The 16,042-nt window shown below is 37.1% G+C and overlaps 1 protein-coding gene across 2 annotated transcripts; it reads left to right on the top strand.

The window, feature by feature from the left end:
• Positions 1–586: 586 nt before the first annotated feature.
• Positions 587–12,456, top strand: LOC141611917 (uncharacterized). Of its 2 annotated transcripts, none has more exons than XM_074430572.1 (11): positions 587–915; positions 1,973–2,161; positions 2,346–2,399; positions 3,430–3,540; positions 4,446–4,508; positions 4,608–4,862; positions 5,848–5,994; positions 6,081–6,108; positions 9,337–9,407; positions 10,714–10,773; positions 11,579–11,953. In XM_074430572.1, exons 1-11 carry the CDS (start codon positions 688–690, stop codon positions 11,645–11,647), a joined length of 1,275 nt encoding a protein of 424 aa, XP_074286673.1. In that variant the 5' UTR covers positions 587–687; the 3' UTR covers positions 11,648–11,953. The 2 variants fall into 2 exon arrangements, with proteins under 2 accessions (XP_074286673.1, XP_074286672.1); XM_074430571.1 differs by lacking the exon at positions 11,579–11,953 and adding an exon at positions 11,980–12,456 and having other exon boundaries at positions 595–915.
• Positions 12,457–16,042: the final 3,586 nt, after the last annotated feature.

Genomic DNA, 16,042 nt, shown 5'->3' with positions numbered 1-16,042 from the left:
TTTAGTGAGCTTAAATTAACTTGTGAATCCCGTGGCTAATTTATCCTTGTTGTTTAACAAATTTCCTGTTCCTTTTTCCTGTGAATTCTGTGGAGATTAGTTTAGAAAATTATATCCTTGTTCCATTTTAACAATCCAATTCTCTCCGAATTCTCATTGTTTTGTAAATCTCTAGAGACCCCTAGATTTACACTCCAGTCACTATTTGATACGTAAGTGTAACAACTGATCAATCAAATTCTTCCTATAAAGTTGCGATATTAGATTTTAGATATATTAAACAAAAGATGCTTATATTCTTACTAATCTAATATATTAAACAAGATAATTATAGAAAATATACGAATAATTGTATGCTTATAATATAATTAAGAAAATAAACATTTATAAAAAAAACGCTAATTATACTCGTTTTCAATCATAACCCAAACAAAACCCGTATAGACCTGCATTTTACATCTCTAAAATAAACCCGACCAATAACCCATAAACGCGACCCGTTCAAACCCAAAATGACCGAACTCGTAACCCACTCGCCTAACTGGTCTCCGTACACCATTAAAAAAACCGAGAATTAATTTTCAATAAATTTGATTGTAGATTGGTGTAGGAGTGAAACGAAAGGGAAGATCATCTCCAAAGTGTGGTAAAGCAAGCATAGGTAGTAACATTTGGAAGCAAGAAGAAATGGCGAGAATGACATGCCATCAATGGATACCTGCTCTATCTGGTTTACAAACACCACTCAAATCATCATTCCTTAGCACAATTCACCCTTTGAGCCGCTGCATTTCAATCTTGAGTAGCAACAGAAGATGTTTCTCTTCTTCTTCAGCACCTAAAATCACCATGAGCTTGAAAGCTGGCATTGTCGGTCTCCCTAACGTCGGAAAATCCACTCTTTTCAATGCTGTTGTGAGCTTCTTCCTCTTTTCTATACTGATACCCTTTTCATTGCTCAATGCCCACCAATTGTTTGATTATATGCCAATGTCACACAGTTTTTTAATTTTTGCCTTTCTAGTGTTTAGTCGTCAATTCTTCATGATTAGGAGTTTCGGCACCATTTACATTTTCTATGTTTACAGGTCGGTCACACACTCATAAGTCATAAGTAGGGCTGAACAAGTTTAGCTCCTAAGGAAACGCAAACCATTCGTTCTCGACCAAACCGGAATGATAACTTTGTATTCTTTCTCCATTGCACGACTCTTGCCCAGTGACAACTTTGAATTTTAGCCTTTCTAGTGTTTAGTCGTCATGACTAGTGCTACTGAGTTTCGCCACTACCACTCACATTTTCTATGTTGACTGGTCGGTCACACTACTCATGAGTAGTTTATGTCCCAACCGGAAAAATAAACCATTTGTCTATTTGTTTTAGACCAAACCGGAATAGAACTCTGTATGTATGCTTTCTCCATTGCACGACTCTCGCCCGGTGGCTTAGGATTTCAGAAGTCTATGGGATCTCAGGACCCCTCAACTTTTCGCATTTTTATTGTATAGAATGCTAGTGTAACTGTGTAAGTACATTTATTACTATAGTCTTGAATTAACTATTAAGATTCCACTCTCGATCTTTTATGACTACCACCAATGCTCTCACACATGTAAACTTCCGCAGTTTTAAGCCGCCTCCAGTTTTTTTTTTCTTTTGATCAAACCATCATGGTTTAATTCATAGGAGTATTACTTAAATCACGAGAAGCAACATCAACGAAAACCAACGGGTAGTTTTCCGTCCAAACGGGCCTACCTATGGACCACGGCATAGAATGAGCTACCACATGCGCAAGCCTCTTAGAGTTCCTACTAGTGTATGTAAATAAAACAGAATAGAGAAGGTTTACTGTTGTCTTGTATTTGAATTCTATATAAGTGATGGCCTTAAAACCAGGAAAAATTGTATTTATTTTGTTTGTAGTCTGAATTCTGAAAGACGGGTGTTTTGTGTTGTGAAAAATCACAGGTTGAAAATGGGAAGGCTCAAGCTGCTAATTATCCTTTTTGCACAATAGAGCCAAATGTAGGGAATGTCGCTGTTCCAGACCCACGATTGCAGGTGCTTTCCAATATAAGCAAATCGCAGAAAACAGTTCCAGCATCTGTGGAATTTGTCGATATTGCTGGACTTGTTAAGGGAGCTAGCCAAGGAGAGGTTTGTATCATCGTGTAATGCATTTATATCAATTTTCTTTTCACAGTAGTCTATTTAGGTTGCCAGAATCGTCTCTGCTTTCTTCTTCTTCTTCCCTTTTTTTTTCTTTGTTATTATTACTCTTATTATTTATTTATTTATTTATTTATTTTTTTAACTTAGTCCAGGTTATAATGTTATGCAGGGGTTAGGTAATAAGTTCTTGTCACACATCCGTGAAGTTGATTCCATACTTCAGGTGCTTTTCATTAATGTTAATTGGATCCTAGTGCATTACTCAAATGCCTCTACACTAGTATACGTATTGTTTTTTTTTTTTTTTTTTTTTTTTTTTTTTTTTTTTTTTTTTAATCAAAAGGCGGGTATATTCATCACTAGTTCACCCTGAGAACATTGTCTTTGGAGTTTGGACACTTTGTGCAGTTTTTTGGGATGTTAGGGTGGGTTTCCAAGGTGACAATGTTACCTCACAACTTAATGATTTACTCCAAAAATTTCACATGATCTTTCACATATTTTTACTAACATGAAAACAAACAAGAAGACTGTCTTACCCGCGTCCTCCTTGTGGGCCTCTGCTGTTATGTATTCATGGCTTAGCTCAATGTTTAATGAGTGTAGAACTGTAGTCTATAGATGATAAATAAAGACAAACTTGGTCTTGGCAGAAGAAAAGGCTGCAATAGTGTTTCCTCCTTGCAGGCACAGTGAGAATATATAAATTTCAAATTTATGGTCTGATAAGTTAGGAGTGCCTCATTCAAAAATGACTTGGTGAATGAGATTTTTGTTTAGAGTTTGAGACATGCTTAAAGAACAATCTATCTTATCGGAACACCAAATTAGAGACAAAAGAGTTGTCTCCCGCGAGCTGTCCCCCCCATTTCCATTACCGTTTCCAACTTCTACTCATAGGGCGTTTCTGACTTCCAAATTATGTAATTCTGACTTCCAAATCTATATGTGAAGAATATTGGAAAAAAAAAAACCTTTCTAATTATGAAATGATATAATAGCAGTTCTCTTTGAACAAAAAATTGACTGTTTTTCTTTCCTAAAAAAAATAAAATTGACTGTTTTTCTTTCAAGTGGTTCCAACTTTAGCCGGTCTGTCTTTGCTAACAGTTCTTTTGGTTTGTTGCTTTTTCTCAGATTGCATTTTCAGGTCAATGTATATTTTTGAATTTTGTCAGCATGTGTTTTTGCTCCTTAGCTGCAGGAGATCCATTTTTATTTCTATAAAATATTTTAATTGCCTATGCCTCCAGGTTGTTCGATGTTTTGATGATAATGACATCATTCATGTAAATGGTAAAGTTGATCCAAAATCCGATATTGATGTCATCAATCTAGAGCTAATTTTTTCAGATCTGGATCAGGTACTTCTGTTGCCGCTATTATTTATTATTATTATTTTTTTTTTTTTTGTTGTTGTTGTTGTTAAATATTCAGATCTTCAATTTATAATCTGTAACAGTTGTTAGTCTTCATGGTTGTTGTGATATGCTATGATCTTATGATATTTTGAGCATTGTTCCCAAGTTAATGATAAAAAATAATTATGAATTAAGCATTGATCCTATAATTATTTAAAATTGTGTTACACATACTAATTGTGGTATGCTTAATCTTGGTCTATCTAAAGGACGTACAGTTTTATTTCTAGGGGCCCAATAACCTGTATACGAGGGATGATACACAGCCGTAGTTTGATTTGTTATATGAGAAATGCTACACGGCCACATGGTTTACTGTGAAAGTGTGCAGGGTGTTGCCTCCCTATCCCCAGGGTATCATAGTCTGCGCTGACACACCTTGCAACAATGTATTCTATTGTCTTTTAAGATTGCTGTGACCATATAATGAGCCTTTATAGACCTCATTCTGGTGCCAACATTGAAATAAGGCAACGGCCTTCTTAAGATAATTGAAGGAAACAATACCCATGCTAACCTTCCCCGTCACGCACACGCACACGCACGCCCATGATTTCACGTAATTGATAGATGTAGTGCTTTTTGCTTTGCATTACACACAGACATGGTCGATTTCACGTAATTGATAGATGTAGTGCTTCTTACGGTTGCATTACACACACACACACACACACACACACATACTCTATTTCACGTAATTGATAGATGTAGGCTTTTTAGTTCTAATGTTGCATTTGAATCATGCACCCATAATTTGGGAGTAAGGCTACATACATCTAAGTCCTTAACCCCTGCCATAGGTGTGAGACACTGAGGTTATGTGTTGTAACTATGCTTTGAGTGTGCAGATTGAGAAAAGAATCGAGAGACTAAAAAAAGGAAAAGCAAAGGACCCTCAATCAAAAGCTAAGGTAGACAGTGCTGGTATTATTTAAGTAGTTTAAAGCAGTTTTTGTTTAACAAAAGAGGTATTTCTGATTGTTTTGCTCCCAACTTTTTGACACTTCCAGGAAGAAGCGGAAAGATCAGCGTTGGAGAGGCTCCAACAGGTGCTACTGGATGGAAAGCCAGCACGTTCTGTTAGTTTATCAGACCTTGAAAAAGATGCCATAAAGCATCTTTGTTTGCTTACAATGAAACCAGTAATCTATATAGCCAATGTAGCAGAATCTGATGTCGCGGACCCTGGAAATAACCCTTATGTTCAAGAAGTTACAAAACATGCATCTGACTTCAAATCAGGTGTGGTGACTATCTCGGCACAGGTAATAAGCTATTTCACTTGTTTATGAATCTAAAGTTGTATTTTTTTTGTCCAAAGAATATTAAGAAGAATAGATAAGTTCACTTTTACTTTTCTATGTCCTCCTTCCTTTTGGCCCTTTTACCTTGCTATGGTCTGGAAATTTTTTCATTTAAACCATGGTTTTAAATCTGAGAAACAACACTGAATTGCAAGATCTCTGCAAGGCAACAACTGCATTATGAGGTCATATCAGCCACTATGCAATGACCGAGATCATGCCGTGACGACGATTTGATATGAAGTTTTAAACTGAGATTTAATACCTTAGCTTAAGTACGGAAATGGCCTACCATATTCGAGCAAACTAAAATATGACAATGTGGCCAAACTCTTTGGATGTATAGAGTTATAGTTTTGACAGTTTTAATGCTCTCTAATACTTTCGCTATTTTTGAAGAAAGTATGCCTTTTGGTTTTCATTAAATTTCAAAAGGCTCCTGAGCTAATTTTTTTTTTCCTTTTAGTCTGGTAGTGTAGGACGAGCCCAAAAAAACTTAGGCCAACTTGAGAACTAGGACTCTAGGAGAGAAAAAAACTGCTATCAGCAGTATCTTGGCGTGTCTTAACAATTATGTGTGTTTTTCTGGAAGTAAGAATTTGGGCTTTTTGTAGATAACTTGTATTGTTATGGTTAATCGACTTACATAGTAAGTGATTCTTTTACTTTGGAATTTGCTTTCATATGAGTGCATATCTGGCACCTTACATACTGAAAGAAGACTTTCAACAAACTTCTGGTTAAACATATATGATAAAATGGCAGTGGTCTACATGCTAGGTTGCCTAGGTAGTTTCTGAGAGAAGGGAAAGAAAAGTAACCTTTTACTCTTTCTAAGAGATCTTCATTTATCATTGCTTCGTTCTGCTTATTTTAACATATCTTTGGAGGTTCACTCAATAAGATACTAGGAATGAAAATAACTGATATGGGGAGGGTATTGCAGGTTGAAGCTGAACTTACGGAGCTTCCTTCTGAAGATAGAGTAGAGTATCTGAAATCTCTTGGAGTCGAGGAAAGTGGCCTAGGAAACCTTATCAGGGCAACATATAGACTTCTTGGACTACAGACATATTTTACTTCTGGAGAGAAGGTAGCAGACTATTCTTTTTGTTAAGCATTTTTTGATGTCATGTGTTTCTTGAGTTTAGTTATTTATTCCTTTCAAAATTGTGGCAGGAAACAAAAGCTTGGACAATACTTGCAGGTTAGACTTTCTTAGCACCCCTTGATTCTTTTCAGTTCAATATGTTATAAACCATAACCTGAGCTGTCTTAAAGTTCCATTTCATGCTGTAGTGCCACGAAAATTCCAGCTAGGTACCATACCGTAGCTAACAGACAGTAACAGACTTTAAGTCAATGCAAATGCAAGAAGTATTTCAATTGTTTTCTCAAAGAAGATTAATTGCCACATGTAATTTGAATATAAGGTGAAAATAAATTGCAAACCATGGCATGATTGTAAGAAGCCCTTCACGGCTGTGTTACTCAAACGCTTCTACAAGGTTTCGTGTCCGACACGTGTCGGACACGGCAATTTTGGGTAAAATTTTCAATCTTTTGGTCTAAATTGAAGTATCGAAGTGTCGTGTCGGTGTTGGGCCGACACGTGTCGGACACGCGACACGGCACCTAAGTGAAGTGTCAGAGTAACATAGCTAGTTCACGGCAGCATTTGGTGCATCTCATGGGTTATGTCTAACTTTGACAGACTCCTACTACATCAACCTTAGCCTAGTGTGTCATAAGCTTCCAGGCAAACCCCTTTTTTCAAAAGAATACGAGGTAAAGGGGGTTGAAATGTTGAATGTACTCCAGCAGTCCAGCATACTCATAATGTCCTCTATGCTATGTCACTCCATCACTGTTACTTTGATGATGAGTTGTGGGTCAACAACATGTGGGCCGACACGACGCATGGCACATGTCAGATACTCTAGAGTCAGGCATACCACTCACACGCATTGAGGAAGGAGATTGAGAGAGAAATAGAACGGTTTGTGAAGGCAAGAGTTACGAAAGTGGATATATGGAGGAATAAAATAAAGGTTTGTCTAGAAGGAATCCAAAATAAGACTAAATGAAAAGGAGATTTATTTGCGGAATGTTTACCTGTGAAGAGTTTTTATATTATTCTGCCCTTTGACATGGTAATATCTACCATTCTTTTTCTAGGATTTCTCATAAATGTGGGTAACATGTTATTTGAAATTTGCAATAGTATTAAATATATTTGTCACGGTGAATCAAACTTATCTAATTATGCCACAATAACATTTAGCCTAGGTCCTCAAGAGCTCTCTCAAACTGTGAGGTAAGGGACTAAGAGGTGGTTGGGTGTACACACACAGGATGTTTTCAAATGCCCCGAAATGAAAATTTTGTCAGATATTAGGGCAGAGCACAGATTGGGCTCGTTCATATCGGATATCCAAATTAAAAAATTTCTGAATACAGATATCCATATCTGATCCAAATGTATCGGAAATCTAATGTTCGGATATCCAAAAAATAATCGGATCGGATGCGGATTTCCATCAGATATCCATATGTCGTGATTTACTAGAACGATTAAGTTTGAAACTATATCATATCCGTCATCTTATACGATGATTTACTTTTATTTCCCTACTTCGATGATCCTGACCACTTATAAGTTTGAAAATACGTACCACTTATATGTTGTTCTTATATTATAGTCTTCTTTTAGGGGCTGAGGGAGTGTTGTGATGGTCTAGGCGTGGTCATGGTTTAACAAAATGGATGTATGGAGGGGTAGTGGAGGCGTATCGACATGCTGGCGGTGGGGTGTCCCGTATCTGGTGATCGTGATCATGATTTGGGTGACTGTTCTGGGATTGGGTGGTGGATGTGAGTTTTGGGTGGTTGGGGTCAGAAGGTAGTGGTGGTGGGGTTGGGATCAGGTCTGGAGGTAGTTGTGGAGCTGGGCGAGGTTGGGTAAATGTGAATGGGCCCTCAATGGGGGAGTGGGGAAGATCGAGAAGTTATGTACTTGGTATTGAATCTGGATCACCACTTTACACAGAGACTGATCTGTAAATGTTATGCAGGCTACCCTGAGATCAAGGCTAATATATTTATTTGCATGGTTTTACATTTCGGTCTGAGGTTGTTGCGCCATAAATGCTTCTGATACCAACTTAAAATGTGGTTGTGGTAACATCCAAATATTTACAATTCGCTTGCGATTCGTTGTTGTGGCCATGATTAAATACCATGTTTGTATATGAATTTTGGAGGGAAATTGGTTAGTGACAAGAAGTCGATGGAGTGGCATAATTTGGGTAAGTTTACACAAGGGGCCAACTGCTTAACTTTCTTGACCATAGAGTTTAATTTGAAAATCATTTGAATCAGAAAAGTGGGTGACATAGGTATTCGGTAGTGTTCTCCATGAATATGAGGGAGTAGTTTTTTACAAAATTGATTTTGAAAGGTAGAGTCCGAAGATCTGATATTGATAAAATTACTGGAAAATACGCCTTTTACAGTTCAAGAGGTACTAGAACATATAAGGTACGAAGTAATTCTTTGCGTAAGTGATGCGGAACGGTAGGCTCTAAATTTTTCCTTGATAAAATTACTGAAAAATACTTGTTCTCTCTCCATTGAAGCATGGCATCAAATTTTGTTCACGGCATCAATTGTGAACAAGTTATAAGGTTTAGAATTTCCCTTAACAGCATTTCGGGGCGGATTCGAACGTATAGTGTAACGACCAAGCTCAATGCAACACGACCAGTTTTGATGTCAAGTCGGAGGACGTATAACTATGAATAGACGACTAGACGAGTAGTTGTCGGGAGGACAGGAAGGTCAGGGAAAAACATTTTCTGCATTTTGGCCAGGTCACTTTGAGCATCAAACGATAAATTTAGAACTGCTGTTAGTAAAAGGGCAAATCATAAAGAAAACATTAAAATAAACTGTAGGAGAGCATTCGGGAGGAACATTAATCATTAACTCTACTAGGATGCCTTTTTTCAGTTAATGGAACATACTAGCAGCCTCTTTTGTGAAACTCTCTCTATTCCCCTATAATAGTTTTTTTTGACTTGCACATCTCAAATTTCCAGGGTGCCAACAATGGAATCCATTTGGGTTATTGTCTCATTGTTGTTTTTTGTTCTTCCATTCCTGCATTTTGTTTTTAGTCATAGGGGTGGAAATTTTAAGGGACCTTATTAATTGGCACTATTGTATGGGGTATCTTAGCTCTTATGTCAATCATCTTGTTTCTTTGAAGTTTGTCTCGTGTTAGAGAAGCTCGGGTTCTTCACTATTTCTGGTACATGTGTCACTTCGCTGGATATTGTGCTCTCTCTATAATATGATTAGAGATTGGCTTAATTATGATCAGATTAATATGCCATTCTGCTCTGAAACTAATGTGTTGTCTTTCATATTATAGGAATGACTGCACCTCAAGCTGCTGGAGTTATTCATTCTGATTTCGAGAAAGGTTTCATACGAGCTGAGACGGTACGCATCAATTTGGAGCATATATCTAGGGAAAGTTAAATATTGAGAAGGCAATCAGGGATGAGAACCTTTGCGACCTAAAACATACAGTAATAAGCAAGAGAAATGGTGCTATGTTCTTTTTTTTTTTGCTTTTCAAAGTAGCCTTCCTTAAAACCTAGTTTAGTAGTTCACATGACTGATGTTCGATTTTATTTTTGCAAATCTCTAACCTTGAGCGTCCATTGAGGCACGCCGGTGGAAGGCACACTGAGGCACCAGCCAAATTGCCTCGAGTATGCCTGGGGCATACGAGATCCATAAGGTGCACGAGTCGCAACTAGTGCTCGCACTCGAGGCGGATTACTATGCTATTCCATATTCATTCTTTTATTTTGCCCTTCTCTTCTCCCTTACATGTTAACCCTGTTTGAAAACAAGAAGGGAACTTTTGTTGCAGAAAGTTTTATTTTGAAATGTATATGTTAACAATCCCTCCCCCCCCCCCCTCCCCTCTCCCTCTTCACCCCTCCCACACACACCCACCCACCCAAGATCACACAGGGATCAGGATACTGTTCTTGATTTTTCCATTAAGATTAAACCACCTTTCTTTGTGCAGTAAATTCCAAACTCATATTGACATTCTTACCTCGTCACTTCCAGAGATGTCAAACCCAAGCTAGCTACAGACGCTTATTTCTGTGGAAGTTGGCAAATGGCCATCTCCCTTAACTCCATTAGTCTGGAGTTGTCATTCCATGTTAAGCTTTGTACGAGAGTCCCTAGAGACTTGTAGTTAGATATACTGATATGCTAGTGTGCGTTGCACCAACCAGACTGATGTTACAAAAGCAATTAGAATACCACTAGACTAGAGAAACTTGAGAAGCGTATGTTATATGATCTCCTTACTGGTCTTTACGGAATACAAAATCTTTAAATGTTAAATGATCAATTCAGGATTTTTGTAATTAATTTGTTTTTACCAAATTGAAGTATCCAAACTTTTTGTGCGATACACAACATGCCAGGCATATGGTGTGTTAAAGTAACTCAGGTTTCAAATTATTGTTGCTTAGAATCTTCAGTTCATGGTTTTTTCAACTTTAATTAACGATGAATCAGGACCTATTTATCAGATTGATTGCTGGACTTTTGTATTACAAGGGTTTTATGTGTATTGTTTAGAGTTTGGACATATTGCGTATTGCTTAAAAGTGGTTTCGGTAGATATGACCTAGCGCATCCTAAATTAATCCTAGTTACAAGTTTTTATTTTTCTTGCCAAGGTCTATCGTCTAACCATTTTATCTATGTTTTTCAGGTTGCTTACGATGACTTTGTCGCTGCCGGTTCATTTTCAGCTGCAAGGGAGAAAGGACTAGTGAGTATTTCTGAAAGATGAATTACATGCTTCCACTTAAAAAATTCAGTTCACTAGCATTTGTTTTGAGACTATAATTTTATGTTATTTGAAGTTTTCGACATGTGTTTTCCCAACACTTTTTATGTACTCTGAATCTCACGAGGTCTTTCTTGGGAATATGCTGTACTCCACCAGTCCATCATGAATGACTTATGACCCTGGCGTGTTGTCTACACTATTTCCGACTAGACCTGCCAACTAGATCCGGCAGTGTCCGGTTTGTGTTCGTGTCAACTTTAAATATGTCATCATTCCCCAACCCTGTTCCGACTCAGTTACATAAACAAGTTATTTGTCTCAACCGTAACCCATATAAATTTTTTGTAGTCCAACACTACCTTTTTATCCCATTTATTTTGAAGGACTTTGATTTTCTTCCTACTTATCCCATTTAACCCATTTATTTTCAAGGAGCCAATTGTTCATCAATTGGAGATAAACATATCTATGTTTCTGTATCTATATGGTGATATTGTCTAATTGTAAAGTCATATCCCTCAATCCCTTTATATTGTCCCCGTTCGAGTTGGATGATCAAATAATGTTGAGTTTGGTAGATATTATCTTGCAATATATGATAGAATTTTATAGAAGTTATGATATGAATGAAGTAGATTTGTACGCTTTTTTTTGAAAAATTGAAGGTCAAAGTTTCAAATGGTCGACTTCTCAAAACATATTTTTTCCTTTTAACACGGTAGTAACATCATGAATAGAAGCAATGTGTTGACTGTATTGCTTTTTACCATTTTGATCACTGCAGTTGAGATCTGAAGGCAAGGAGTACATTGTGCAAGAAGGGGATGTAATGTTGTTCCGGTTTAATGTTTGATCAACGTTTACCGTCTTACACAGCTTAGCTTACAGATGGTTCCCCATTTTTTTTCCAGATTCAGAGTACTTATTTTGAACTATATGACATCCATACCTCAAAATCCGGCAAATTCATTATTGCATATTACCATAGGAAAAGCCAGTTTTGCTAAAGCCAAGGGATAAGCCCCTATATACACTAGAAAAATCACATTCTTTTGGGAATTATTGTTTCTACCCAGAGTCTAGTACCAATTTACCATCAGTGCTGTAGTTTTATTTTGAATGGTAATTTCTCCTATCAGTGTAGTAGTTTTCTTTACAATGTGTACCTATCCATGCATGTGCCAGATCTGTCCAAACAGTGATTCAGGGATCAAGATACAGTCAAGGTGCTGGTTGTCTGACTCAAGCCCCCCTCGGGACGGTTGAATGTCAGAGTTCAAAAATGCTGAAAATTGACTTCAAGGTTCAAAAATGACCTAAGTTTGCAGCCATGGTGACTTTTAAAACTTTTACAAATGTTTGTGTTTCACTATCATGGCTTAATCTCCAAAGTGCAGGAAATATCGACATCACCGATCAAATTGCGATGTCTATGTGAAATAATTTTCTTGAAGAGGGGTTGCTCTAAATCCTCTAATTCGACACCGCTAATTGATTTTCTTGATAGCCATGTCTACGTCAAATGTGAGGAAATTTATGGATTAACAGAGTAATTTGTTTTACTTTTAATTCAAACACCTTATTATTGGCAAATTTGTCTGATGAATTGAGTCACGGGCTGGGAAGTCTCGACAATAAAGTAGCAGCTCTTTTCAGATTTGAGTTGTTTTGGACTTTTGGGTCACGGTTATAGAAGTTATGTTTTGGATCAATTAGATCAAGGTCGTGGGTTTGATTGGTTTTACTTTTTACAAGTAGAGATTACTCAGTTGTTGGTACTTGGTACGACTTACTCTCGAATCCGAACAACGCTAAAAGAAGGGAGATGGTAGGGAGATTTGGCTGTAAATGGTAGGGCAAGTTGTTGGTTGTGCAGTCATCCTTCATTGATGGATTAGATGAGATTATACAAATGTTTCTTTATACGGAGTACTTTGTTCTTAAGCAAGGACAAAATGCAATGGATGCCTGGATGGTATCCGTATACCTATAATATTCTTTTCTTGTGCAAGCCAAATTGCAATTCTACTAACAAAAAATAAGGTGTCTAATAAAAATAGGTGAATTGGAGAAATTGGGGATATGCTTGGTTGTTCAAATTTACATGTTTTGCCTATTTCTCCATAATGGAGGAGTTTAATTACCTAGCTCCAAGGGAATTGAAAATTCCTGGATTTTTTTTTTTTTTTTTTTTTTTTTTTTTTGGGTGAAATATGAATCATATATTAAGATAATTCCATACAAAACATCATCACCAAGTAAAAAAAACATCACTATTAAACAACTTAGATATCTAGCTATAGGATGGTTCCCATGACAAACTTTGTAGCTTTAAAATCCATTTCCTCTCCCTACATCTAGCATGTATAGCCTGCTTGTCCTGCTTAATAACATACTCCCTCTCATCCAGACCAAAGGTTACAGTTGCTTTTTGGCACTATTCATGGTCGTAGGGAATCTTTGATATTATTCTTAATCTATAAGACAAAATATAGTCATGTGAGATTTTGTTTGATTTATCGTCATGAATGCTATAAGAATATCAAATTTTTATAATTTTTAATAATATGTAACTAAAGATATGCACATTACAAAACGTGCCTCGACAAGTGTAATAAAGCAACTGTAACCTTTGGTCTGGATGGAAGGAAGTATTTAAGGGACAACACTTTAGCTTCCAATCTACACACATTCTTCGCATGCCAAATATAATACAAGACTGCCACAATTGCACAGATATCTGTATCTCCCTTTGAGGCACCATTCAAGCAATCCCACTCTGGGCAGATTAATGCCCAGCCATTTACTCAAACAGATTCCAACACTGAATGTTAAATACACACTCATAGAGCAGGTGCACATGATCTTCAATCTGATCTTGGCAAAGGACACATAACCATCTGTAATTACCCCAAAGTTTTGATGTCTGTCCTTGGTTATCAGTCTCCCTTGAATAGCCAGCCACTCAATGAAAGCATGCTTAGGTATGGTAGTCTTATTCCAGATAAAAGGGTACCACACTTATACCCACTGGCCACAGTATAAACCCCATGATTCACATCCTATACACCATTGATGAACCCTTCCTTCATTATCTCTTTAACTTGACAGATCTTACGCCAAGTCCAACTGGTATTAGTAGATGGTGAGTAGTCTTGCCAATTTTTCCCTTTCATGTAAATATGATCAATCCACCTAATCCACAAATGGCCAGTTTTTTTTTTTTTTCAAAAAGTTATTATTTCATTTCAAGTTGAAAAGAAATTACATATTTTTCAATAATATCACACTAAACAAATGAACCACTAGCCTATGCACACAAATTATCCACCATTGTAGAATAATTTGTATACTTCGAGAGCATATACATTCGAACACTTACTACAAACTTTACATGGTCTATGATAGCTGGGACAAAACTCTCCTTTTGGTGAAAAATTCGAGCATTCCGTTCAGTCCAAATCATTTATACTGCTGCTGAAACAGTTATTTTGAACCAAATTGTCTTCCAATGGTTAACTCCCCCTTGTTGATGGATCCATTTGAACTCTGAAATTAGATCCTGAGGTTGATGTGGCAGGTTCATCCATTGAAGCAAACCATCCCATACTGCCTGCGAAAAAGAACAACCAAAGAACAGATGCTGATGATCCTCGTAATCCTGTTTACAAAGAATACAACGATTTTCAAGTTGAAATCCTCGAACTTGAAGACTGTCCATTGTTGCTAATCTGCCATGGACTGCAAGATAGGTCATAATTCTGTGACTGGGCACGATTTTTGGGTGAAGCAAAGCTGTATACCAGTCTTCCTGTAGAGGAACATCAAGAAGATAAGCATATATTTATTGGTCTGAAGTTTCTGACCAGAACTGGAAGAGTACAACAGTTGTTTAATAGCTGAAATTGAACCTGCTTTTACAACAAGAGAATCTCTAGCTGCTAAAATCCCCTTGAAGCTAGATGAGAAATGAGCTTTAGGTAAAATAGACCAGACATTCTCATGCTTAAGAACATATGCCTGATGCCATTTTACCCAGATACCTGGATGGTTCTCTAAAAGCTTACAAATCCAGTTCAGTAGCAAAGCAGTGTTCCATTTTCCAAGGTTTTAATGTTAAAACCACCCCTATACCATGGAGCACAGATGTTAGCCCAACTCTGAAATACCAACCTTCTTTGTCCTTGCTGGATTCCCCAATTTTTTTTTTTACATAGCCTATTTATCGGTTTGATCACCTCCTTTGGCAACATACAACTTGAACTCCAAAGTTTTCCAAACAAAAAACCACAGCATTTATAAGTTGCACCTTACCAGCATAAGAGAGCAGATTTGAAAACCAATGCTGGATGAACTGCTAAACTTGAGTAATTAGGGGATCAAATATACTGATAACAAATCTAGAAGTACCCAATGGTATACCAAGATACCTGAAAGGGAAGAATCTTCACAACAGCCTGTTTCCTGAATTATTTCTTGTTTGAGTGCCTAAGAAACTCCACCAAAGTAAATGTTTGTCTTATCAATATTTGCTTCCAAACCAGAAACCTTGGCAAAATCTGCTAAAATCTCCTTAACTGCCATTATAGAGGGAACATCACCTCGAGTAAAAATCATTAAATCATCTACAACCTTGGAGAGATGGACTTCTTGCTATAACCTTTTTTACTAGAGATTAAGAAAGGAGAATATTCTCAAAAATACTCTTTCCCTTAACAAAAGCTGCTTGTTCATTACCTATAAGATAAGAAAGGACATGTTGCATTCTGTTGGCAAGAATCTTACTAACAGTCTTATAAAAAACTGTGCAGCAAGAAATGATTCTAAAGTCAAGAACTGAACTGAATGTAGCTTTCTTAGGGATAAGAGAAATGACAGTTGATCAGTTTGCCTGCTTAGACATGTTACTAGTTCTAAAGTAGCTGAGCACTGCTTTACAAAAATCCTCCTCTATGATACTCCAAGCTGATTTGAAGAAACCAGCTGAAAAGCCATCCAATCCTTGACTACTTTAAGAATCCATACTGAAAACTGCAGACTTAATTTCCTCACAAGTGATGGGATTTACTAAGCCCTGCTTATCCTCTTCAGCCACACAAGGCCCCTGAGAAAAAACTTCAACATCAAGTGGTTGAACATCTGAACTCCTCCCTAATAGATCCTTATAATAATCCTCGAAAGCAGAGGCAACTACATCCAATCCTTGATGATCATTTCCATCAAATGGTCAGATTTTGCCGCCAACCAC

This window comes from Silene latifolia, chromosome 11 (genome assembly GCF_048544455.1).
Source record: "Silene latifolia isolate original U9 population chromosome 11, ASM4854445v1, whole genome shotgun sequence".
NCBI lineage: Eukaryota > Viridiplantae > Streptophyta > Magnoliopsida > Caryophyllales > Caryophyllaceae > Silene > Silene latifolia.
This window is presented reverse-complemented; position numbering and strand designations above follow the sequence as displayed.

Coding starts and splice junctions, on each gene's coding strand:
- LOC141611917 (XM_074430571.1), top strand. CDS start 688: ATGGCGAGAATGACATGCCATCAATGGATACCTGCTCTATCTGGTTTA. Junction 3,541..4,445: donor TTTTTTCAGATCTGGATCAG/GTACTTCTGTTG, acceptor TTGAGTGTGCAG/ATTGAGAAAAGAATCGAGAG. Junction 9,408..10,713: donor GTTTCATACGAGCTGAGACG/GTACGCATCAAT, acceptor TATGTTTTTCAG/GTTGCTTACGATGACTTTGT.